The sequence below is a fragment of the Prionailurus viverrinus genome, chromosome D3, assembly GCF_022837055.1.
Source record: "Prionailurus viverrinus isolate Anna chromosome D3, UM_Priviv_1.0, whole genome shotgun sequence".
Lineage (NCBI taxonomy): Eukaryota > Metazoa > Chordata > Mammalia > Carnivora > Felidae > Prionailurus > Prionailurus viverrinus.
Genome location: NC_062572.1, coordinates 41,759,187 through 41,785,787, shown reverse-complemented (window position 1 = coordinate 41,785,787; position 26,601 = coordinate 41,759,187). Strand labels below are relative to the sequence as shown.

The following is a 26,601-nucleotide window of genomic DNA, read 5'->3' as shown; positions in this document are numbered from 1 at the left end:
CTGACAGAGCCAGAATTGAAACTTGTTTTTCCACCTTGAGAAAAGCAAATAAACAAAAAATATCCTAAGCAATTGCTGGTTTTTCCGAGCCCACTTTTTTGGGCTGTTTTTCTTCCCTGTGTTATGCAGACTCCAGGCACTTTCTTCCCAGAATGCAACAACAATCCAAAGCCCCAAACAAGTTTGAGACAGGCCATGGGGGTGGGGTTGGGGGTGGGGATGGAGGTCGGAGAATCCACTGGAGAGCCCTCACACGGAATGGTGCCCGTGTTCCTCTTGGGAGCATCTCTCCAGATTTAATAACAGTTTTGATAGGATTCGTTCGAGCAAAAGGTGAGCATTGGCCGGATCAAGCCGGACCTCCAGCAAGAGAGTTTAAAGTTCGGCTTTTTTTTCCTCTTCGCAATTTGAAAGAGGCTTTTAATTCTCCCCGCCCCTCCCCCTCCCCCTGTAAAGTCTGCTTTCTACCTATAAAGTCGCTTCAACTCTCGGTTTCCATCCCGGTTGCCTGAGAATCGCAGTAATTAGCCAAGTTCACTTCGACGAGGAAAAAGATACCTTTGTGTACCTAATGAGAGCCACCGCGTGGCCAAGGATAAGCACGCAGACGGAAACATTTTTGTGCCGGGCTTCTGTAAGCGGGCAGGGGGAGGGTTAAGCCGACCCGAAGGCGTGTTTTGTTGAGTGGCTTCGAAAGCCGCCGAGGCAGCCGAAGCAGCTTTCGAAGTTAGCAAACAAAGCGTCTCCCCAGTAACCGCCCGCTTCCAGACGAGGCTCCTGCCACTCAGACCGCGGAGTCGCAGCGTCGGCCGGCCCCCGACTCCTCCTCCCTGCGTCTCTCCTCCCTCCTCTCCAGTTCACCAACGGATCCGAGCCACCAATCCCAGCAACAAACAATCCTTCAAATGCTAGGACGCCGCGGCCCTCTAACGGGCGGCCTCCCGCTCGCTCCCCGCCCCACATCTGTCCCGCACTCGGGCGCAGCAGCTGATTCATCTCCAGCCAGGCCCAGGGAAGGAACTGCGCTCCAGCAAGTTGCAGACTAGCTTCCAGGCTGGTGGTTTCCCCTAGGACCACGTTTCCCCCCCCTCTGCCGTTTTAGATGTGTGTTCTCATAGGTGCTGAGCAGTCGGCAAACCACAGAAGAAAAAAAAAAAGTCATAAGGTTGCTGCCTTCTTAGAATGACGCTTTTTTCCTTGTTTATTCATTTTAAGTCCTGTAATTGGTAAAACCACCCAAGCTTTGTAAACTCTGGCCTTAATTCACTCTCGAGGCGGGGGTGTCTTTTTTTTGGGAGGGCGAGTGGGTGGGAGGCTGGCTTTAATTTTCAGTGTGATCCTGAAACAGAGGCTCCAAAGTCTAGTTAGTCATCGTTTGGCCGCCTCAGCCCTTCTCGGGTTTAACCTTATTTCCACGGAGCTTTTCCTGCCGGCTTCTCCATCGAGGTTACAAAACAAAAACAGCACAGAGCCGAAACTGGAGGCAGACTCAGGCGCTGACGTCTCTACTAGGTTTATTTACGGTTTGGGTGTTTGTTGTTTTTTTTTTTAAGTGATGGGGAAAGTCTTAGAGAGGCATGCGACAGTTCGTTTACTTCAAAACAACGGGACACACACGCGAAAACTAGACCCAGTGGAGAGGGCGGGGAGGGGGCAGGCGTTTCTTGAAATCAGCCAAACAGCATCTGGTCTTTTAAAAGGGTAATCTCATCAAGGAACTCCTGTTGGAGTCCTAAGTCTCAACCAAAATAAACTAACAGGAACATGTGTTTGCTCAATGGCTAGTTTCTGTTTGAAATTACCCGAGGGGAGAAAGAGTCCCCTAACAGGGTTTAAGTCCTAAAAGTAGACTGTTTACCGAAACATATGAGCAGCCCCAGTGTGGTCGCCCCCTTCCCTTAAAGGCGGCACTGCCGGGGTCGGAGGGTGGGGGTTTCAGGCCGATTTGCAGCCAGGCGGGCGCGCGCCCGGGCAGTCCCCAGGCTGAGACTTTTAAAGAGCATGTGAGCATGACAAGTGTCTGTCCGCAACGTGTTAGATTTTGAAACTGCCTTGCAATCCATTCCGGAACTCGCAGCTTTAGCCCGGGGTAACAGACATTCGCCTGGGGTGTCTGTGTCTCACTCTCCTCCCCCACCCCGCCGTCGCTGTTGGAGGAAGAGCTCCGGGAGGAGCAGGGTGCGACGCGCCGCGCCCGCGTGTCAATGGCAGCCGCGCATTCTGGAAGAAGTTGGTTCTTGTCCTGAATACTTTTCCTACGGTGCCCCGCCCCTTGAATCAGAAGCAGCTGTCTTCTCCTTGCGGCTAGAGAGGGACGGTGGAGTTTGGGGCAGCTGTCAAAAACGAGAGGGAAGGCTTTTCTTCCCTGGGGTGGAGGAGGGGGCAGCATTTTTCCATCTGTTGCAATTTCCTAACCAAACGCACCCTCGCCAGCCCAAGGAAGAAAGGCCCAAAGGAGAAACCCGGGCATTAGGCTGGTGCAGCCGCCGCCGCCGAGCGAGGGATGCGGGCGGCGTGCGCGCGGCAGGGAGGAAGGATCGGGTTTCTGGGCTCAGCAGCCCCCACGAGGGACGGGTGACAGCGGCTAGCCAGGCGCGGAGTGAGGCAGCGCGGCCGGGGCGCTCGGTGCCGGCCTCCCTGCCTGGAAGGTGCGGGGGAGGGGCGGAGGAGCAGCGGGGCGGGCGGGGGACGGGGCGGGCGGCTGGGGGCGGAGGCAGGACCTCCTGTACCTTCCCTCTTTGCCTCTCTCACTCTGACAGCGCCGAGGTACGCCGAGCAGGAGCGGGGAACAAAGGAGACGAGTGGGGAGGGGAGCGAGTTGGGCGAAGGAGAGCCCCCGGACGACTGCCAGAAGATCCCGGCAGGAGGAAGCCCAAGTGTCACTTGAATTCCACCCAAGGAGCGAGCGCCTGGGATCCGAGCGCCTTGATTAGCAATAACGGCTGAGCGCGTCCTATAAGTTAGGGGAGAGTCTGCGGGGAAGGAGGACAATCGCTTGCCCCCTCCACCCCCGCTCTTGGCCCCTCGAGACCCCATCATCGCCTAGCGCTGGAAGGGAAGCTCCAGAATGAAAAGCAAGAAAGGTAAGACTCCACGGGCTGTGCGCGCCACGGGCGCGGGTCCGGGGAAACGTGCTCGCGGGGCCCCGCCAGGCTTGGGGCGAGAGTGACTTGGTGGACTTTTCAGCCCGGGGCTCTCAGGCAGAAACCGCGGCCGTTCTCTTTGTTGAGGCTGCGTCTGAAATGGCAGTTGCTGTTTTCCTTCTAGACACAACACGAGGGGCTGTTGTGGGGAGACGGGCCTCTCCACGCTGCTGGCACGTTGTCAAGAAACACGCTCAGCGCCTTGTTTGTGCGCCTCCAAGTTTCATTGTCTCAGCCGCCACCCCACGCTCCGCGGAGCAGCCGCGTGGCTTCTCGCTGGCTCTTGCGAGCGGGGCTGTGGGCCCAGGTCGGGGGGACCCCCGCCCCGATTCTCCCGGGCTGGACCCGGGGCAGTCGGGACCACCGAGCGGCGGCGCCTTTGTCTGAAAGTTGGGCTCCCGGGCCCCCACTCCCTCCCAGCTGGGCCCCGGCACAATCTTCGCTGGGGATGGGGTGTTTTCACAATCGAAAGAATGCGCCTCTGGCCCCCAAACCGCCCTCGGGTATCGGTAGCTTTGGAAAGCTAGACTTGTAAAAACTCCCAGCCTCTAAAAGTTTTCCCACGATGAATTTGGGGCGAGATGAAGAGTTAGGACTGAGGGCAAACAGCTTAAAGCGGCGTGTGGTCAGAACGAGTCCAAGTGTGACAAGCAGGCTTGGTTGTAAGTGCACAGAGTGAGTCTGTCATTGTTTCCACGAAGCGTCCTGGAAGCGTTACAACTAAAACTTGCCGTCAGTCTGGTTTAAAAACAAAATACACAGAAAGAAAGAAAAAAAACAACCCACCGCCCCGAAAGGTCAAAGAATGTTAACTCCCCTTTGAAGTTAACTTTTGGGTCCCTGGCTGGGAGGTACCCCGAACGTTCCGTGGTGAGCCAGAGTTGGCTTTTCTGTTGTGATTTATGTGGAGTGGTTCAAAACAGAAGTTAATCGCTCAGGGAAGCCAGCGCGGGGGTGGGTTGGGGGGGGGGGGGGGGGCGCTGCTGCGCATGCCCAGGAGCGTCCCCGAGTTTTTGTAACTCCACATTCTTTCAGACCAGTCCAGCGGATATAGTGAAAACCCGGTATTGTTGATGGGGCGGCCTTCAACCCGGGAGGGTGCCCTGGGCCACGTTTTCATCTTGGTGTTGTGTACCTTTCATGCTGGGCCGGTGGCTTCCCAACGCGCGGAGCTTCCCAACCCGTGCGCTCCCAGCGAGAGTAAAAGCGAAGGTCAAAACCCAGGGCAGTCAGTATTTGGGGGTAGGACACCCAGCGTCCCCTCTCCGGGGGACAGTGAGAACGTGGGGGCTTAGAGGCTCGGACGTTTAACCGGGCTCGGTAAGAAACGCGTGCGGGGAGCGCCCAAAGTGGTGTCTGGAAGGCTGTGTCACCTCAACAAGGACTGACGGGTCTAGATCCCTATTGGAAGGCGTTCTCCCTCTCCCAGTGGAACTGACGGGAGTCACTTGGGGGTTTTGTTTTGGAAAAGTCGTTCTTGTGAGCCGAAAGCAAAGCTGGGCTTCCGCCGGGGGCGGGCTCCCCCCATTGTTCGGGCTCGGGTGGGGAAGGTGTTCAGCAGCCTGGCGGGTCCTCCCCGAGGCGCCCCCTCGGGTACTCTGCCCCCGCGCTCCTCGTCCCCCCACCCCCGGAGCCCCCTTCGGATGCCTCCGGGTCTTCCCCCCTCCCCCCGCCCCCCAGCAGATAAACGAGGCTGGGACTCTCCGGCCGCGGGCTGGGAATATTAGGGGTCAGCGGTCCCGGGGGCGCACGGTCCTGCTCCTGAGCGCCGGCTCACGGAAACAATGAAAGGTGACGTGTTGGAGGGGAAACTTTGCGACTGGTTCCGAGCTCGTGCGGGGGAGCCGAGACTGCTGAGATTGCCCGGTTTCTTTCCCTTTTTAGGTTTTCCCGGCAAACCCTAGGGGGGGCGGGCAGACCCCTCAGAATGTTGGGGTTCACGGCCGCGCTTCTAAGTTTCTTCTTGTAATCTGAAACTCCTGAAGCCCTCAGGTTGTACAGTTGGAGGGGCCGATTTCAGCTGGGGCTGCGGAACTCGCAAGAACAAAAGCTCCCTGGCTATCCTCCCTCCCGGGCTCCTCCCTCTCCTCTGGTCCTCCTCCGTCCTGCCTCCCCGCCCCCTTCCTAAAACGACCTCGGAGGGGGCCCGCGTTCCCGGTCTGCTCAGCCAGGACCCGGGAAGAAATCTGCCCCGCCTGGCTCGTGGAGTTGGACTGCAGTCTCTTAGAAAAGTCTGTGAAAATCTTTTCAAGTTTTCTTGAAAACAAAAGCACCTTAAACTCCATCGCAGAGCCGGGGATTTCGTCCTGGTTGGTGATAATAGTATCTCGTCTTTAGAAAGCTGAGGGTGCCAGAAAGATCTTCTCACCCAGCAAATAGCTTTAGAACAAGCAAAGGCGATTCCGTGAGGAAAATCCCCGACGTCTTTTTGCACCTGGTTCCTGACAATTTGGAATTCTTGCTTTAGAATTGCTTACTGCTGGCTGGGTCCAGCCTAGCGCACCTTGGAGTCTGTGCCTGGGGTGTTAACCACGATTGCTGCGGCATCTCCTGAGATACTCTGATCAGGAAACTTGTTAGGTTAGGTTTCCTTTTTCTAATTGTTCGCTTGAACTTCTCCTTCGATTATTCCTATTTGTAGATTCTTCTCTAGCCTCTTCTAGATATTTTTAAAAGTCCAACTTCACAACCACTGTGTCTCTGACCTTCCCTCGCCACCCCCCACCCCCAGTTCCTAATAAGAAAAGATTGATTTTTAGAGCTGTGGGATCCATAGGCCATCTTGTGGCTTTCTAAACATTTCCTTGTATGTGGATGGAGTAAAAGAGGCTTGTGATCTCCCTCCCCCACCACCACATTTTTTAAAGTGTAAGCAGAGCAGGACCTTTGGAAACAGGCGGTAACCGGGAAACTTTTCAAAAGCTCTGTTACAATAGGAAATGAGTAACGTGGAAAAGTCTTTTTGTTTTTCCAAGCTGAGCCACAATCCGGAGGGAGAGTTTTAATGAAAACAGTCCTGACAGCAGCAAACGTGGTTTGTTGCCGTGAAATATCAGCTGGTGTGGCCAAGGAGCTGAAGTCTTAACTTCCTGTTACTTCAGCTTTTGTGCACATATTGGAAATATTTGTTAAGAGGTCCAGAGGCCTGGCATTCATTTATTTAAATGAACTGAGAACAGAGTAAAGTTGCACTGCAGTTTAGCGTTGCTTAACTGAAACCTGCTTTTGTGTGTCACTAACCTATTCTGAAAGATCAGGCTTCTTGTCAAACTAAACAAGCAGATCAAAGGGCAGGCTTCAGGGTTTTTTTTTTTGTTTGTTTGTCTCAAACTCTTTGTTATTACCAACTTACAGTTGGGAATTCACCACTGTTCAATGAGCAAATTTTCACACTTTTTCTAGTTTAAAAGCGGGGGAGGGGGATTATAGCCTCCAGAAGAATGTCTGGCTTTTCAGACGTTGAAGAGTTGAAACAAATTGCTTTATTTAAATTTGCCTTAGTCATTCAATTACTTGACACATTTTTAAAAAGTTAGATTGCTTTATTTATCAAAGTAAATGTAAAACAGGAACTCATTTATAATTTCTTAAGGTTTTTTTCTTATTAGTAGCTCTTTACCCAAATTTCAATAAAGGGTTTAAAAGTCTCTCATCTTCACAGTGAAAGCAGTTTCAGTTTTAAATGTGCCTCTTTTTTTTTTTTGTAAACCTTTTTTTTTTTTTAAGCAGTTTCTTCTTCTGGGAAGGGGGACATCAAATACCCTGCGGTTAAAATTTAGGATTCTTGTGTGTTTTATTGATAGCCGTTTGTTAAGCCTTGAGCTAAAGTGAATTTGCAAGATCATCCTACTCTTTTGTTAGAACTTGCTTTACTTTGTCTTTGGAAGGTTCCTGCGTTTTCTGTGGATACTCCCTCCAGTACGGTCTGCCCCCTGCAGTCCAAAACTAAAAATGTGTCACCAAGTCAGACTCAATTAACTGTGCGCCAGCTCATAAACAAATCTTTGAATGAGTAGCTTTTTGAGTGTTCAAATGCTTTAAAAGGATGGGTTAAAAAAAATTTTTTTAATGCATCAAGTGGGTTATCACTATGGGGAACATTGTTTTTATTTTTTATCAGGGCAAACCACTCTTGAGTTGCCTCTACAAAGTCAAGAATGCGTACCTTTCCATTTCGTGTTATTTTAATTTTCTTTATATAGAAATACTGGTATTTCCAAGCATGGTATGCTTTTACATTTTAAAAATTCTAGATTGTTTTCAAAACAGAGTTCTCAGTCATTCAGAATTGCCAGTTGTGGTTTCGAAGTTCAAAATTATGTTTAAATGTTAAGGGCCAGATCTGAATTTTTGTTGACCCCAGTCTATCATATGTGATGTAAATATTCTCTATGGCTTGTGAATTCTTAAAATTTCTGGTAGGATTAAAGTACTTACAAAGGGAGTTTCCTCTGGGGATTACGTATTCCAGTTTCTTTGTCATGTAATAATTTAAGACTGAACTCTACTTATTGGTATCTAGTATTCTAGATTCCGATTAAACTGCCAGTTGAAATTTATAGGAATTTAAAAATGTAATCAGTCTGAGGTATCTTTTGACCTCTTACTCAAGTACTAGTAGTAGAAAAATATTTTTGTGTAACGAAACTGAAAACTTCAGTGATTGGTTGTATTTAGTAAAAGGTTGACCAATGCTGTCCATGAAAAGTAGGTGCCTAAGTTTTGAAGAAATGTAGGTAGCAATGAAAAAGAAATGACCATGGAGTTTGCAGAAAATGTTAAATGTATTTTGCCTTTAGAATACCAATGGGTTGTGTGTGATTTTTTTTTTTTTTTTCCCCTCATAGGCATGGAAAAAATGCATGACTCTGCCTTTTTATTTCAAATCTTCAATGGACGAAGGAGGAAGAATAGCATTTAAAATGTACATTAGGACACTTGGATTGTTTTTCCTAAGTTAGCAATGACCTCAGAGAAGGTGGCTAGACACATTCCATCTGCTCTAACACCTTTCCTGTTTCGTGTGTGACAGACTATTCACTTTGAGCGCAGCTCTGTCTCTGCTGCACTAGACTTTTCTGAGCATCATTCCAAAGGAATGTAAAAAGTTAAATTCTACAGGAAAGTGCGTATGAAAGGGCATCTAACAATTGGTGGAGAATCTGTAATGTGCCACTAGTCAAATTACGCTCGAGGCTTTGCCATGTGCTCAGAAATTTCCAGACGGAAGACACTGGTCCTGTACTTGGCTCTTGGCAGCTGAGAAAACATGGTTACGCACTCAATGGTCAAGAGATAAGCTTTTGCCGTAGGTGCTCCCCCGAGAAAAGCGGTTGATGGCTGACCTTTATCCTTTACCAGGTGTTGTGGTAGCGTCCGGCAGTGAGACGGAGGATGATGACAACATGGACATCCCCCTGGACCTTTCTTCTTCTGCTGGTGCAGGCAAGAGAAGGCGCAGAGGCAACCTGCCCAAAGAGTCTGTTCAGATTCTCCGTGATTGGCTGTATGAGCACAGATACAACGCCTATCCCTCGGAGCAAGAAAAAGCATTACTGTCCCAACAAACACACCTGTCTACACTACAGGTAAGGAAAAAAGAACAGGAAGTGTATGCACATGGGTTGTCTCTTTTCCTTTCCAAAGGCATTTTATAGCATTCCTGTATATCAAATCATGAAATGCCTCCCCACTGAAAAAGAAAAAAAAAAAAGGAAGGAATATCTTTTTTCTTATAAACTTTATAGTGCTGAAAGCTAATAACTGGCTATTTAGAGAAACAGAAACCACTTGACAGTCATCTGTCAAACAACATTTCCTTTAATGCCTAAAAGAGCCTTCTTTTATGCAGCAAACATAAAGAGGAGGTTAAATCTGCCTCTATTGCCCAGGAAACTGGTTTGATATTTAAACAAGGACAGACTTCAGTGAGGTAATTCATGTTATGCCTGTTGACACAGTCATTTGAACTGGGAAAAATCAGTAACTGGGAGGAGTGGCTCTTTTCATACAGGAAAAGTTTTCCTGTAGTTGATTAACTTAAATGCTGGGGCAGTAGGTAATAGGTTAGTTCTGGGGGAGCGTTAAAGGGTAAGCTTCTCTCCCTAAAATCATTTTCAGACATTTGAGAATTTTTATCCTTTTCTTCCTCCTGAAAAGGCTTAAGGATGATGAGATGAAAAAGGGAATTTGTATTAGAAAAGGAAGAGGTTTATGGCAGGAAGCAGCTCTCTTTCTTGGCTGAGCTCAAATACCTTGAAGTAACTTTGGAAGTTCCGATTTAAGCCTTTTCACGCCTTCTTTAATGCAAAGAGAGAGATCAATTAGGCATCCCGCAGAAGGTTCTCAGAACACGTTTGCTGAGTGTTAAAGCGTACCTGTATGATTTCAGGTCTGTAACTGGTTCATCAACGCCCGCCGCAGGCTCCTCCCAGACATGCTGAGGAAAGATGGCAAAGATCCAAATCAGTTCACAATTTCCCGCCGTGGGGCCAAGATTTCTGAAGCGAGCTCTGTGGAGTCAGCAATGGGCATCAAAAACTTCATACCAGCTCTAGAGGAGAGCCCGTTTCATTCCTGTTCAGCTGGACCAAACCCAGCCCTGGGGAGACCACTGTCCCCCAAGTCATCATCCCCAGGATCAATATTGGCTCGCCCATCAGTGATTTGTCATACCACTGTGACTGCATTGAAGGACGTGCCTTTCTCTCTCTGCCAGCCAGTTGGTGTGGGACAAAACACAGATATACAGCAGATAGCAGCCAGCAGCTTTACAGACACCTCCCTCATGTACCCAGAGGACACGTGTAAATCTGGACCAAGTACAAATACACAGAGTGGTCTTTTCAACACTCCTCCCCCTACTCCACCGGACCTCAACCAGGATTTTAGTGGATTTCAGCTTCTAGTGGATGTTGCACTCAAACGGGCTGCAGAGATGGAGCTTCAGGCTAAACTTACAGCTTAACCCTTTTTCAAGCAAAACAATTTTCACAAATGTTATGATTGTCGGGGTGATGGCAAGAGATGAACTGCATTATTTTATATATTTTTTTATTAATATTTGCACATGGGATTGCTAAAGTGAAGCTTCCTGTTACTGAGATGTCTTCAATGGAATACAGTCATTCCAAGAACTATAAACTCAAAGCTACTGTAGAAACAAAGGGTTTTCTTTTTTAAATGTTTCTTGGTAGATTATTCATAATGTGAGATGGTTCCCAAGATCATGTGATTTTTCCCTCTCTCTCTCTCTCTCTCTCTCTCTTTCCCCCCTTCCCTTTTTTTGTTGGTTTTTTTTTTCCCCAGACTGTGCAATACTTAGAGAACCTATAGCATCTTCTCATTCCCACGAGGAACAGGATGCCCACATACTGTCTAATTAATAAATCTTCAGTTTTTTTCAAACAAGTATGAATCTAGTTGATTGATACCTTTTTTTCATGACATAATAAAATATTTTCTTTAAAATTTACTGTAATGCAGAGTATTTTATTGAGGAGGCACTTAAAAAGGAATAGGAATGTAGCACCCAATGAGCAGGAAGTTGGGGGTAGGGTGGAGTGTGACTTAGGGGGTGTCACCAGCTCTTTGAAGAACCGTGGACAACAAGCTAGTATGTATAAACAGGATGTGTGATATTTACTCTTGATAGGAGCTATAAGCAGGCCCTTAAATCTTTACTTAAAACTGAATGACAAATTGAAATGAATCATTCCATCGGTGCTTAGCTAACCACTAAATCCCTTGGTGATCTGTCCTGCATATTTTAGGACATGGCCAGTGTTGAAACAAGGTCTCGAAGCACCTGATTATGGCTTAAGTTTTCAGAAGCAAACAACCCAAGCAGTCCCTCAGCATTCCCCTCTTTCACATTACCCTTTAAATTAATGTTTATTAACTGGTACGGGTAGATTAGTCTCTACATTCAAATATAGCCTTAATTTGTACTGAGATCACCTTTGAAAACCTAAAGCATTTTCTTAAGTGATTAAAACAGTGGGGTTCTGTCTTCCACGGGATTGTTAGTGTATGAGGTTTGTTTTGTAAGGTCACAGTTGGTGAAAACTGGTGCCATACACAAGTGGAGTTTGTTGGGATAGACAATTACTTACGAGGCCAGGATAGCCAGAAGGGAATTGGTGGTGTTCCTTTCACTTACATGGTTGACCAGAGTTGTCACATGCCACAAAACCATTCTTTGGAGTCATGCTTAGTATGAGGTTTCTTTGTTATTATAGTCATGGACTTTCCAGCCCTGCTCCAGCTATGAATTGTCTAACTGTGAGAGAACGTCACAGCCTCTGTACTGTTGAGAGAAAGTGGAAAAACTTCCAAATTTAAGTTTGTCTAATTTTGTAAACCTATTAAGGAAGTCCCTACTGTAGAAAGAGCTAAACTCAAAGGCTTGTGAGTAGGAAAGAAACACGAATCGGGAAAACTAAGAGGTGTAAAAAAATAAGTGAGCTGAAGGTGTGGTGATGTAGCCTGTGCTGAGCCATCAGTGGGCTGGTGCCAGCTACCTCAGGGTCACAGAAATAGATATAAACCAAAAAAAAGAAAAGAAAGAAAGGAAGAATAGTAAAGTAAATAAAAGGAAGGTATAAAATAAAAATGAAATGAACAAAGAAAACTAAGACTCATTACCTGCTCTAACAGCTAGATCAAAGGCTGAAATTCTTTGAGTACAGATAAGGGAGACCAGCAAATCCTGAAAGACTTCCCTGGTTAAGATGTTTCATTAATCATAGTAGCAGGGGGAGAGAAGGAACCCTGGGAGTGATTTAAAAGAAAAATGTCAAGGGTCAGATGAAGCCCAAAGGTTTACAAAAAAAAAAAAAAAAAAAAAGTCCTCCCAAACTGCCTGTTTTATTTGAAAAATTTTTTCCCTCGTGAGGTTGATATATATCCTGGTTGATAATAACTGGTGTGTAATAAATGTAAACCATTAAAAAAACCAAAACAGGTAAATGTAACTGGAATGCCAAGTGTAAAAGGCCACATAACTGTTGAAGCCAAATAGAAATGAATTTTGTGCTTAGTATTTACATGATCTTTTTTCATTTACTTACTTTTAAGCTATTTGTGTTTTGTGTTTAAAGTGCATCCCTTTTAGATAGGATACTGTTGAGTTTTGCTTTTTTTAAATCTAGCTAACAATCTCTGCCTTTTACTTGGTGTGTATACTTGATTTATTTTTAATTTTTTGTTTCCTTTTTTAAGTTTTCATTTTAATTCCAGTTAGGTAACATACAGTGTTACATATATTTAATATAATTTTTGATATGTTTGGATTTACTTTCCATTTAGGTTTTTTCTCCCTCTGTTTCTCTTTTCCTGCCTTCTTTCAGGTTAATTGAATATTTCTAGTATTTCCTTTTAATTTTTCTATTGGCTTATAAACTATACTCTTTTTTAATGGTTGTTCTGGGGATTACAATATACATCTTTAAATTATCACAATCTATTTAGGGCTTATATACCCTCATATAAAATACAGCACTTACAACAGTATAATTCATTCAGTCCTTTTGTTTTATATGTATATTATAGCTAGATACATAATCTGACAGTAAAATGGTCTAATTTTTGTTTTAAACAAGCCCACGTTTCTTTGAAAATTAAAGGAAAAGGGAATGTGTACAGATTTTTATATTTGTTAAATATTGATCATTTCTGGTGCTCTTCCTGTGAATCCAAAAGACATGTTATCATTTCTCTTCAGCTTAAAGAATTTCCTTGAGAACTGTGCAGGCCTGCTTGTGACAAATTGTCTGTTTTTGTTCATTGAAAATGACTTTTATTTTACTTTCATCTTTTTTTTTTTTTTTTTTTTAATTTTTTTTTAACGTTTATTTATTTTTTTTGGGACAGAGAGAGACAGAGCATGAACGGGGGAGGGGCAGAGAGAGAGGGAGACACAGAATCGGAAGCAGGCTCCAGGCTCTGAGCCATCAGCCCAGAGCCTGACGCGGGGCTCGAACTCACGGACCGTGAGATCGTGACCTGAGCTGAAGTCGGACGCTTAACCAACTGAGCCACCCAGGCGCCCCTACTTTCATCTTTGAAGGACAGTTGCACTAAAGGTAGAATTCTGGGTTGATGGTTTTTGCTTTTTGTTTTGTTTTTTTTTCCATCACTTTAAAGGCGTTTGTTTTCTGGTTTCCATTGTTTGGGATGATACATCAATTTGTCACTTGTATCATTATTTTCTTGTATGTAATGTCTTCCTCTGGCTCTTTTTGTATTTTAGCAGTTTGATTATGATGTGCTTAGGTATGGTTTTGTTTGTGCTGCTTGGGGTTTGTTGAACTTATTGAAACTGTAGGTTGATGCTTTGTTTTATTTTGTTTTTTACCAAATTTGAGAAATTTTGGCCATTATTTAATTTTTTTTTCTGCTTTCTTCTCTCTAGAGCTTTAGTAGATTTATATTAATCACTTAACATTGTCCTACATGTCTCCAGGCTGTTTTTCTTCATTCTTTTATTTCTTTATTTTTCAAATTGAATAATTTGTGTTAAGTTTTTTTAAAAAATGTTATTTATTAGGAGAGAGAGAGAGAGGGCGAGAGCGAGTATAAGTGGGGGAGGGGCAGAGAGAGGGAGAGAGAATCCCAAGCAAGCTCTACCCTGTAAGCACAGAGCCTGATGCAGGGGCTCTACCTCAGGAACCTTGAAGTCATGTCCTGAGCTGAAATCAAGAGTGGGATGCTTAACCAACTGAGTCATGCAGGCGCCCCATGTATGAAGGTATTTTTAGTTCAGTAATTACTGTCTCCAGTGAATTTTCATTCAGTTACTATATTTTTTGCATATATAATTTTCATTTGGTTCTTTTTTATTCTATTTCTCTGTTGAGATTTCCCCATCAGTTTATTAATTACAAGTATATTTTCTTATGAGCTATTTATAATAGGGGCTTTAAGTATTTGTTAATTAACATGTCATAATCAGAGTCGCTGACTGCCCTTTGCTTCAGGAAAGGTCACATTATTTTTTTGCTAGTCTGGTGATTTTTTACTATATGTTGGACATTATAGATGATACATTAATAAGGATTCTGGATTCTGCTACATTCCTCTAAAGAATGTTATTTTTGTTCTGGCAGGCCATTCATTTGGCTGGGCTGAAACTTCAAAATCTGTTTTTCCTGTAGTAAATAGTAGCTCAAATGTCTGATCCGTTCTTTCAGCTTCCAGCTGTTGCCTTTCAGGTGAGTGCACTGGGATCTCCCTGCACAAGCCGACCGAGGATTTGGACAGTTTAGATTCAGAGTTTGAGATTTGTTCCTTCTTTTCCCTCCTTTCCAGGATTCCTCTCCTAACTTTCCATCTGCTCTGCCAACTCCAACTCTGCCCTTAATATCTCAGGCCACCGAGGCTGCAGTTTTCTGCCACCTTCTAGCCTTTTGAAGGAGGAGGAGAGCCCTCAGGCAGCAAGCCACAGCTTGCTTGTCTTATCCCCTGAAGTTCCCTTCTTGTAAAGGTAAACAACCCTCTAGTTTCTACCTGCTTTAGGTCACTCTCCAGGCCTCCAATAGCTTTCTGTTTAATTTTTTGCTCACATTTTGCTATCATTGCCTATAGGGAAGTTAGTCTGAAAAGAAAAGAAATGGCTCCACCATTACTAGAAACTAGAATTTTACTATAGTTACTTTAAAGAGTTCTCAAATTTATCTGCACATTGGAATCACCTGGAAAGCTTAAAAACCAAACAAATAAACGAAAACTTGTGGCTTGGCTTATTAGCCACTGTTTCTCTACATAAGTAGAATACTAGGAGTTGACAATTCATTCTCTATCCATACTTTAAGAAAATTACTTTTTTTCTTTTTGTTGAAATATTAGACAATTTTTGTACAAAAATGTAATTTGATGAAGAATTATCATTTAGGTCAAGTTGGCCAATTAGAGTTTAATGTAATTTGGTATTTGACACTGGGTTCATACTATAGTATAATAAACACAGTCCATGCAACATGTAAAACTAAGCCACTAACAAATAGTCCTAATACTGCAGGAAGATGAACATGCATTTGTATCAAATGAAAAAATAAAGTTTATCTCTGGAAAATTGGCCAGAGTAAAAAGCAATGTTCCGAAATCAGGTTTAATCTCATTAAACTCATTAAGAGAAGGATATGTCGAATCTTGACCCCTAACAAAAAATGGACTGCCATCTGAGATGAGTTTTATGATTCAGAGACTGAAAAAATACTCAACAGATACTTTGTGGCCGAAGAAATAGTGGCAATTTATGGTTGATGGTCACAAAAGAACAGCTAATAAATAAGGAAAGCATGATAAAGTGATGAATACAGCAATAGGTACTACAAGGATTTCATCAAATGTGAAGGAAACAGTTTTTGAGTGAAATGTTTTATGACATTAATAGAACATGCCAGCTTTGAAGCACTATATAGTTGACTTGCAAATGAAACCAAATCCCATGGTGGGAACGTATTTGTAAATTCATTAAAAAATTTTTTTTCAATGTAATTCATTTGTGAGAGACAGCGAGTAAGTGGGGGAGGAGCACAGAGAGAGGGAAACACGGAATCTGAAGCAGGCTCCAAGCTGTCAGCACAGAGCCCAACGCGGGGCTCAAACTCACGAACCACAAGATCATGACCTGAGCTGAAGTCAGACGCTTAACTGACTGAGCCACCTAGGCGCCCCGAGCACTGGGAACGTATTTATAGACAGACATTTAACTAATAGCATACAGGTAAGGAAAATGAAACCATAGAGGGGTTTCAGAAGAAAACTGTTACCTTAGGAAGCTTTGCCAGCTTGAGTTTGTTGTTGTTTTCTAATATCTCAAAATATTTTTTTTTATAAATAAAATGACTGCAACTTGAATCTATTCACATTTGATTGGATCAGTCTATTTTATGATCTAAGGACATAGTCAGCTCTTGGAAGAGCTGCATTATTTCAAATTATTGCATATATTTTTAATATAGTTTTATAAACTATATTATAAATTAATTCTATAATTTTAATGTGAGGATAGGGCTTTCACAGACTGTAAATAGATAAGCAAAAGATAGTCATTTAACTTGTCGCATATTTTTTTTTCAAGAAAAACCTGTCTTGCTACCTTTTGACTTGTTACTCTATCTGATCATTAATGTTTCGTTGCTTAAAGTTCTTGCCAGTGATTTTTGTTTTGAAATTTGATTTACTCAAATGATTCTGTGAAAAGCCAATGTGTATTACATTAGTTAACATTTCCCCCCAGCTTATGTGTATAGTAAATCCCCACAGTCTAGAACGTCACTTATCAACAGTCCTTTCAGTTGTAATGTTTTCTATAAATATATCATCTATAAACCCAATATTACAATGAAAAATGTGAGATTAATTAGGAAAGAAAAAGAACGGTATTTACTGAACACTTTATATTATTTGTTTTATTAGTATTGTAATACTTATCGGACAGTTTATATGCATATCTCATTTAGTCCTTACAACCCTGATGGGAGAGGTTATTCCCATGATGCAGCTAAGGAAACTGGGACTCACCCAAATTCAACTTGTCTGTGGTTACTGGCTAATAGAGTCTGCGTTCACTAGGTGATTCTGCAAAGCTCTCCCTCCTTCCACACACTATGCCTAAAACGAAAGAACTTGGAACTGTCCCGTTTTTATCATACTGTTGTTCAATAAAGATTTGATGGCTGCTTTGGCAGATGATCACATGCAGGTTTTATTTTCTAAGTACCTCAATTTATTTTTCTGCTGTCTTATCAAACTCCCTGCCGACACCCATTGCTTTACCCTTTGGCCATCTCTGCTTCTCAGGGAGACTTGCCGGAATTGACACATCCTCTTGATTTCCTAAATCCTAAGACTAGCCGGAGCCTGAAATAATGAACTCTCCAATGCCAAGAAATCGGTCTTATAGCTTCTCTGTGTAAGTCTTAACACCTAATCTCTGATTCAGTGCATTTCATTTCCCTTTCTAAGTATCAGCTTTCTGAGCCTGCAACCTTGGGGCTACTACTTTTTTTTAAGTACGTGTTTGTTTGGGGTGATTTTTTGTTTTTTGTTTTGTTTTTTGACTCAGAAACTTTAGACTTATTCTAGTGTCTATAGTTACTCTGTGCTGCTCCTTTCAATTTCCTCTGGACAAAAATTAAGTCTTTTAAGACTTCTCTGGGATGAAGGCATAGCTTCAAGAAGTAACAAACACTCCTTTTAAAAGGAAAGTGAAGATTTATGACAGTGCCTTTCCACTCTTCTCTCCTCCAACCCAAAAACATCACCTTTTTTGAAGCAAGGCCGCGTAAGCTGATTAGAGCCAGAGGTCTTAAATGGTACACACCAGGGGGCAAAGATCAGCTTTAAAATAAATACCTCCAAGCAAAGAAAACAAAGCAGAACATTATTTCCCTTTCAGAGAACCTAAGATATAGCAGGAAAAAACTTTGTGCAAGTTTTCTAATGGACTGCCACCTCGAAGCTCGACTAAAAAGTTGACTTTATTTGGTGAAACGTGTTGCTATTCACAGGCAGGTGTGCTCTGATTCACCAACTCCCGTGTTAACTTGAACCTGCAGAGGTACCTTTGATCAGCTCCCCGAGAGCCTCTCTGTCTTCCCGACTTGGCTCCGCAAACTTCAAAAGGACTGTAAAGCAGACTCTAATCTCAGCCTTCCTGTTTCTACATCTGCCCACTGGGTTCACATAACAGCATGTTTTCTTTGAAGGGCGTTTTCCACGATTATACTGACTGTCATACTGTTAAACCTGCATCCAGGTACAGGGATTCCTCCTTTTTGTAACTCAATCTCTGCAAATGGTTTCTTGGGCTCATTTGCAGTGACATTTATGTGATTATGCAAATCAATGACTGCTGGCCTGATGCTGGAAGTAATACTTCAGTTTAGGGGAACTCTGTTATCAGTGAAGCAGCTAGTAAGTGCGACAGATTCTGTCCATGAAGATGACACACAGACAACAGATCTGGATATTAGTTGGGACTCTGACAGTGGATTGGGAGTGTTGAGTTACAAACATAACAATGTCCCTTACCAGGGGATCCCAAGACATATTTATATTTCAAGAGCATCTCACCACCTCAAGCATGAATGGTCAGATAACATCCAGTCTTCTTTTTAAATTTTTATTTATTATTATTTTTAAAAAGTTTTTATTTAATTATTTTGAGAGAGACGAAGACAGCGTGAGTGGGGAAGAGCAGAGAGAGGGAGAGAGAGAATCCCAAGCAGGCTCTGCACAGCCAGCACAGAGCCCAACACAGGGCTCAAATCCATGAACCCACAAGATCATGACCTAAGCCGAAATCAAGAATCGTATGATCAACTGACTGAGCCACCCAGGCATTCCTGGTCTTCTTTTTTTAAGCTGATCTCTCAGCCTTTTGACACTCAGCTACAAGATAAGACTTACCCTTGGGCTTCATTGCCCTTTCAAAGCCCATACAGTTTTGGCCTCCAAGATTTTGTGCCCCTGCCTTTGGATTTTTAAAAAATGCTCTATTTTTGACATTGCATTGGGAGGTATTTTAGAACAAGTGGGGGTGTAGGTGAAAGAGAAATCGAACTTGTGAAGTCTCAAGCAAGTTACTTGGCATCGCGCAAAGCCTGGGTTTCACCTCTACGTCCGGTCAAAATAAATACCTAAAGTGGAAACCCTGAAAAGTTTTAGAGCAAAGCAGATTGACCTACAAATACATGTTGTCAGTGCATGTTAGATAGAAGGAATCTACCTGTCCACACCCACCATTACCTGGGCCGGGTTCAGAGTCCCGGCTTCCACATTGCCTCCCGGCAGGTGAACGCTCCCATACCAGCTGCAGCCTTTGATCTGGTCCGGCCAACTCCACCCTTCCTGTTCTTCCCACCTCCTGGCTGCCTTTCTTACAATAGCTGCCGTTCAATTTCCTTCCCCCACTCTTAGTGCCGTCTTCCTTTCTTCTCTCTTGTTATTCAGGAAAAGTGGTGGGAAAGCTTCAGAAACAGGTTGTAGGCTAGAGAGAGTGGTGGCCCTGCTGAAGAAGGTATTCATCCTCTGTCTCTCAGACAAAGCGGTTTGAATTTCTACCTCGGGCACCATTCCTGCAGAGTTCAAAATAACACCAGTTCTTCCTTACTAAGGGGCTGACCATCCAGAGAGATTTGCTTTCTCTTTCCTGTGGGTTCGCTTAAGAGAAATACTCTGAAGAGACCTCATTTTGCCTTTTGTGATTTTTGTTGTTGTTGTTGTTCTGGTGAACAAAGCTAAATGTATGATGACAGTGACAGAAACAGAGGCATAATTTGCATTGTTTTCTTGGAGGTAGAAGGACTTTTCGGGGTCATTGAGAGGAGAGGAGAAAACTGGGGTCGTCTGTTAGTTAACCTTTTCAAGTTATGTGACTTCTCCCAAAGTGACTCCCCTCATCTCCTTGTTTATCCTCCAGAGAATATTTTTAATATACCACAGTTGGTCTTTTACTAGAAGCAATAACTAGTCAAATAGAACCTCATTTGTCTATTCTTTTTTTTTTTTTAATTTTTTTTTCAACATTTATTTATTTTTGGGACAGAGAGATACAGAGCATGAACGGGCGAGGGGCAGAGAGAGAGGGAGACACAGAATCGGAAACGGGCTCCAGGCTCCGAGCCATCAGCCCAGAGCCCGACGCGGGGCTCGAACTCACAGACCGCGAGATCGTGACCTGGCTGAAGTCGGACGCTCAACCGACTGCGCCACCCAGGCGCCCCATGTCTATTCTTGAATGTCTTGCTTTCACTTCATTCCCTAGTTACTTGAGAACAATGTCTCTCCTTCAACTCTTCTTTCCTTGCTCTTTGTTCTCCTTTTCTCTTTCTTTATCCCCCTGTTTAAATTTGTTTGCCAGCTTCTTATAAAAATTTTTTTTAATGTGTATGTATTTTTGAGAAAGACAGAAAGAAAGAGACACAGAGAGGCAGAGAGTGAGCGGGGGAAGGTCAGAGAGAGGGGGAAACACAGAATTTGAAGCAGGCTCCAGGTTCTGAGCTGTCAGCACAGAGCCCGACGTGGGGTTTGAACTCATGAACTGTGAGATAATAACCTGAGCTGAAGTTACATGCTTAACCAACTGAGCCACTAGGTGCCCCTTTGTCAGCCTGTTATAAAGGACAATATAAAGGATACAGATGGACAGCTAAATGAAGGGGTACATTGGGTGAGGTCCAGAAGAATCTGGAGCCGGGAGCTTCCATCCCCTTGGAGCCGCCAGGCGCCACCCCACTGGGTGCCAGTGCCTTTACCAACCCACAGGCTTCTTGCCTTTTGTGACTTTGATACACAACTGAAGCTGCCCCCTGATACAGGTGGAAGAGCACTGAGCCGGACTTCAGAGGAACTAAGTGTGGTTCTAGGCCAGCATAACACTAGCTTCTCGAAGCTGGTTTTCTCACCGGTAAAGCAGAGGGTAGGTTATATAGAGGATCTGCTCAGCCTCTGAAAGCACTAACCTTCTAAGGACATAAACAATAATACATATAGATCTGAAAACATTGTAGTTTATTTGAAATCAGTAAAAGGTCTGCAAGATATTGATCACAAGTAAAGGATTTACTGTGTGATGGAATGCAAATAAAACGTTTACGATTGGGGGGGGGCACCTGGGTGACTCAGTTGGTTAAGCATCCGACTTCGGCTCAGGTCATGATCTCATGGGTTCGTGAGTTCGAGGCCCGCATTGGGTGAGTCAATGCCCCACTTCTCTCCCTCTCTCTCTCTCTCTCTCTCTGCCCCTGGTGGGATTCTGTCTCCCTCTTTCTCTGCCCATTGTTCACTCACACTCTTTCTGTCTCATAAATAAATAAATAAATAAATAAATATTTACCATTGGGGTCTCAACATGATGAAATGTTGCCTTTCTTTGGGCAAAACTATCAAGAAGGGGATTGTAACCTTCAGGGATGATGTTTCCATATAGGAAGGAGAAAATCTGTGTGAAACTATTAAATTGGAGAGGCCAAGTGTTTTGTTTTGGCATAAGTGATGTAGCAGGGTGGGGAGGGGAGGTGGGGATAGGAGGGGGGGTGCCCTGAGAGGGAGGTGGAGGTGAGAAGAGGGGTGCAGAGCACCAGGCCTGCCCTGCCAGAGACCAATGGTCATGTTTGCTCTTCACTGGAGACAGAGCCTGGAGGATCTTAAGGATTTTCTGAGGATGACAGAGCTCCAGGAAAACCTATAGTTGATTAAGAAAATGACTAATTATAAACTTAGCGAGAATCCAGGGGGGCATTTGGAAACCAGATAGGAAAGAACCTTAAGACTCCAGGGAATAAAAATGTGAAGCCTCGCAAATTAGGATGTAGGGCTTTTATTTTATTTTTATTTTTTAAAAAAAAAATTTTTTTTTCAACATTTATTTATTTTTGGGACAGAGAGAGACAGAGCATGAACGGGGGAGGGGCATAGAGAGAGGGAGACACAGAATCGGAAACAAGCTCCAGGCTCTGAGCCATCAGCCCAGAGCCTGACGCGGGGCTCGAACTCACAGACCGCGAGATCGTGACCTGGCTGAAGTCGGACGCTTAACCGACTGCGCCACCCAGGCGCCCCATATTTTATTTTTATTTTTAAAAAATGTTTATTTATTCTTGAGAGAGAGGTAGAGAATGAGCAGGGGAGGGGCAGAGAGAGAGGGAGACAGAATCCCAAGCAGGTTCTGTGCTGTCAGCATAAAGCCCCACAAGGGGCTCGAACTCACAAACTGCGAGATCATAACCTGATCTGAAACCAAGAGTTGGACACTTAAGTGACCAAGCCACCCAGGCACCCCAGGATGTAGGGCTTTTAAAACAGCTGTCCTTTCAGAATAGCTGGGCAAACTGTATACTTTCACGTTAAGGATGTTTGAAGCACAGTGTGAGTGTCACTTGAGAGAAAGGGAGTCTCAGCTATGCAGGTCAGACAACTTGTGTGCACAAAGAACGTTTATTTTTTGTTCAGGACTCTATGAGGCAAAGGTGGCAGGGGGTTGGGGGGGTGGTGGGGCGGGCTGGCAAGAATAGAGACCTGGGAAGCCAGGGAAAAGGATACCAGTTTCTATACTCTGGCTGTGCATTGGGATCTCCTGGTGGGAGGCCTTCAAGTACAGCTATCTGGGCTCCAGCCAGGACTGGCTCCGTAACTCATAAGGCCGAGTGCAAAGTACACATGTGGGGCCCCTTCAAAGAACAATTAAAAAATGCCATTAAAACTACTTGAAATCTAACGTGTTTTGCTTTCTGTTGTCCTGTCACGGTGTTTTCCATTTGCCATTTAATGTTATTTTAAGCAAAGAAAAACTACAATTTTAAGTTATTAGCATGAATTTTTACTGTTCATCGTTATATGGTGCAATGCCCGTTTTAAATGGAAACAGAAGAGCGTAAAACATATACAGGATCACCCAGATGACACCGTTTCTGTTTTGTAGCTTGTCACATGCACATATATCCTGTTGTAACTGGAAGAGTGGAAATGCTGTGTAAAAGTAGCTAATCTGTTTTTTATCTGTTTTTTTTTTTTTTTTTTTTTTTCCCACTTCTTAATGTGCCCACATCCTACCAACATTCTCTACCTTTGGCCTACTGAACAAGAAAGGCCTGAAAGGAGAAGGAACTCTGGGTCATCCTTCCTTTCCCTTTCCTTTAATGTCACTATCTTCAAAGTAAGTGGTTGGTTAAGACAGGGAAGTAACAAGAGCAGAAAAGTACCTAATAGGGTTCCTTATTCATTCATGACTCTTCAAATACCACTGCTTTCTTTCTGGCTCGAATGGAAAACACGGCTTCTTGGGGCTGTGAGCCCTTCCTGCTACTCGGTTGTAAACCTAGGGCCTGTAACCGGCACCCACTTTGGGTCTCGCTGATCTCCTGCTATCTCCAGTAGGGATCTTCGGTGAGTCCACTGGCATCCCGTGCTCCTGGGGCAGGGGACTGCTGACTACATGAGAAAGGGCCGGCAAGGACACATGCGACCCTTAACTCCTCTGCTTATTGACATCCACTGCTGTCTCATTGGACTTACAAAACACGAATTCAAAGGCATACAATCATTAAGAATTTTAAGATGGCTAAAGTAATTTTTTAAAGTTTATTTATTTATTTAGAGAGAGAGTGAGCACGTGAGTGGGGGAGGGGCAGAGAGGGAGAGAGAGAGTATCCCAAGCAGGCTCCCTACTCTCAGCGAGGAGCCTCATTCAGGGCTCGAATCCGTGAACCGTGAGATCATGATCCGAGTCGAAATCAAAAATTGTACGCTAATGAAAAAAAAAAAAAAATTGTACGCTTGACCGACTGACTGAGCCACCGGGCACCCCTAATTTTAAGGTGGTTATAAAGAGCGTTAAACCAAGCACAGGGCTGTCCTGAGTATGGAGCCCTGTGCAACTGCATATGGCATGTTCATGAATAGCACCGGCTCGACTTCCGTATTTCCTACCCTAGACTTTATTTCTAACTGGAAAGTCACCTGGATTCTATGGCCAGGGCTTCTGGAACAAAGGAAAGGTGAGGGAAGTGAGGAAGAGCCAGGTTCCATCAATGCTGCTAAAGGTCTGGGTGAAACCACAGAAGGAAAGGAACTCCGGGTTACCCTTTCTTTCCTTTTCCTTCTATGTCTCACGGTCAGTGTATGTTGAAGGTTCACCACAAGTAAGCCACAGGCCAGCACGGGCAAGAGGGAGACAGAGGATCCCAAGGATCCCACGCAGGTTCTGTGTTGACAGCTTAGAGCCTGATGTATGTTTCACACGAGATCATGACTTGAGCTGAAGCCGGACACTCAACCAACTGAGCCACCTAGGGGCTCCTACTTTACCCTGTATTCAGACCCAAATCTAGATTAGGTGGTATCCAAACTAGTTTTTGCACAACCTTTTCTGGAAATGGAAATTGAAGATAGGATTGTGGTTCGCAAAAAGAGTACTTTCAGGAGAAGCTTGCTTAAATCTATTAACGTGGGTGATAAATTGCTTTTACGGATTGAGAACCATCAAAACGAGTTGGTAGTCCAGTATTTCTCAATCCTTTCTTATCATGGCAGACATAGAAAGCGGTCACGTTGTGTAGCATATACTGCTATGCTCAGCTCAAGGCTGGAGAGCCTTTCTGGGAACCCCAGCTGCCCCTAAACTTGCCTGGGGCTCTAAGGCCTGCTGAGCACTCAGTGTACCTTACTCGGTCACTCTCTGGGCCAAAACACGCTGCCTGGGAAGTTTTGCTGTGGTAGATACTTGTTGGTTCCTCCCTGGGAGCCATTTCCCCTTTCTCCTTTCTAATGGCATAAATTTTTCATTTCCATACGATGAAGGGAAAAGTGACTATTCCCAGCCTGTAGAGGCAAGCACAGGACTTGAGCTAAATCTCTTGGTGAACTTGTTGCTCTGACCTCAATGACTGGCTGAGGCATGGCACTTTACTGGTCTGATCAGAATGAAAGTCATGCGTGGCATGCTGGGACAAAGCCAGTCTCTCCTCTTGGACACTGCATGTGTGGAAATGAGACCACGGCTGTGTCCACTGAGCCATTGTGACAGGCAGAGGAGGCCAATGCTTGAAAGAGGGCCCAAGCAAGTGGAGTCCAGGAGCCCTGATTCTACCAGAAACCTGTAGAGAATTCTAAACCTGGGGCTTGTATAGTTTTTAAACTTGGCACTTATGGGAGCCTATGAAATTATTTTATTGTTTAAACCAGGTCTAGTTACCTTGCCTCTTAATTATAACTGGCTGCATTGTCCCAGGCTCAGATTCTCTTGCACATCTAACACTCACGTATCTCCAGCAAGCGCTTGGAGTTTCCCAGTAGCAGTAAGGGAATGTCTATCCAAATTTTTCATCCATATAGAATTGTTGCTAAGAGTATCCACTTGAGGGGTGCCTGGGTGGCTCAGTCCATTAAGCATCCGACTTTGGGTCAGGTCATGATCTCACGGTTCATGAGTTCGAGCCCCACATCAGGTGAGCTCACATCCCATTTCAGGGGAGCTCGAGTCCCACTTCGGCCTCTGTGCTGATGGTGTGGAGCCTGCATGGGATTCTCTCTCTCTCTTCCTCTCACTGACTTGCTCTCTCTCTCTCTCTCTCTCTCTCTCAAAAATAAAGAAATTAAAGAAAGAAAGAAAGAAAGAAAGAAAGAAAGAGTCTGTTTCTAGTAGTGAGAAATAAAAAGTATCCTGTTGGCCAGAGTTAGACCCACTGTCTCTGACCATAAGGTGCAGTAAAGTGAACTGGGCTATACAGAAAAACAAACCTGTGACACTGGCCAGTTGGTGAGGCTTATGAACCAACTGAGTTAAAACCACCTGTCCTGTGACACACCATAAGCCCCTGGAGATGCAGGGGTGGTTTACCACTAGGATTCTAAGAGCAGCCACGTGCTTCTAAGAGTGGATTGGCTCCCGTTTTAGAGACAGAACACTCATTGCTGACTCTGCAGTTTCCTAGCTCCATGACCTTCTCTGAGCGTCAATTCCTTCTAAGATGAGAATAACATATTCCTTCTCTGCCTCACAGAGATTTTGTAAGGGTAAATGAGGTAGTAGATGCTGATGTGCTTCCTAAACCATAAACATTGTACAAACACAGTAGATTATGGGTAGAGCATTTTTTTAAAGACCTGTAGACATTCACCAAAGAGTAATTCTTTCTTAGAGCACTTAGTTATTATGTGATAACATTTCATTCTTTTGGGAATTGTTGTAGAATACATATAACATAAAATTTACCGTCTTAACCGCTTTTACATGTACAGTTCTGTGGCAATAAACACGCTCATGTTGTTGCTCAATCATCACCATCATCCATCTCCAGAACTCATCTTGCAAAACTGACACTCTGTACCTATTAAGCAATAGCTTCCCATTCCCCCTGCCTCTAGCCCTTTTTAACCAGCATTTCTACTTTCTGTCTCCATGAATTTGACTCAAGTCTCTCATTGAAGCGGGATCATACAGTATTTGGCCTGATTGTGACCGGCCTATTTCACTTAGCATAATGGCTTCAAAGCCATTATGTCAGAATTTATGTCAGAATAGCCTGTGTCAGAATTTCCTTCCTTTTTTAAAAGGTTGAATGATATTCCATTGTATGTATCTACCACATTTTGTTTATTCCTTTGTGTGTCGATGGACATGGGGTTGCTTCTACCTGTTCGTTATTTTGAATAATGCTTCTCTGAACAGGGCTGTACAAATATCTCCTTGAGACACCGTTTTCCATTCTCTGTGTATTCTTTCTGGGTATTTCCCAGAAGAGAAATTGCTGTATCATATGGTAATTCTATTTTTAACTTTTTGAAGGTCTACCATACTGTTTTCCATAGTGGCTACAGCATTCCACATTCTCATCTGTAATGCACAAGAGTTTCAGTTTCTTCTCCATCCTTAGCAACATTTGTTAATTTCTGTTGTCTGATAGTAGCCACTCTAATGGGCACAAGTGGTGTCTTTGTGGTTTTGACTTGC

The 26,601-nt window shown here is 44.1% G+C and overlaps 1 protein-coding gene and 1 long non-coding RNA gene across 4 annotated transcripts in view; one reads left to right on the top strand and one right to left on the bottom strand.

Moving 5' to 3' along the window:
• The window catches only part of LOC125149162 (uncharacterized), a 135,695-nt gene extending 135,064 nt beyond the window's left edge, over positions 1-631 (bottom strand). For both annotated transcript variants that reach the window (XR_007145826.1, XR_007145825.1), the window contains exon 1: positions 469-631. This is a non-coding gene — a long non-coding RNA (uncharacterized LOC125149162). The remainder of the gene's footprint in view (positions 1-468) is intronic.
• Positions 632-2,211: 1,580 nt separating this feature from the next.
• On the top strand, positions 2,212-10,613 carry TGIF1 (TGFB induced factor homeobox 1). 2 transcript variants are annotated; one of them, XM_047827908.1, is made up of 4 exons: positions 2,212-2,229; positions 2,760-3,083; positions 8,505-8,731; positions 9,535-10,613. In XM_047827908.1, the coding sequence occupies exons 2-4, from the start codon at positions 3,068-3,070 to the stop codon at positions 10,108-10,110; spliced, it is 819 nt and encodes a 272-aa protein (XP_047683864.1). In that variant the 5' UTR covers positions 2,212-2,229; positions 2,760-3,067; the 3' UTR covers positions 10,111-10,613. The 2 variants fall into 2 exon arrangements, with proteins under 2 accessions (XP_047683864.1, XP_047683863.1); XM_047827907.1 differs by lacking the exon at positions 2,212-2,229 and adding an exon at positions 2,289-2,648.
• The last annotated feature ends 15,988 nt before the right edge of the window (positions 10,614-26,601 follow it).

What these genes read in the sequence shown, in the direction of transcription:
- TGIF1 (XM_047827908.1), top strand. An exon ending in CACACCTGTCTACACTACAG is followed by an intron (nt 8,732 to 9,534) that starts GTAAGGAAAAAA and finishes GTATGATTTCAG; the next exon opens with GTCTGTAACTGGTTCATCAA.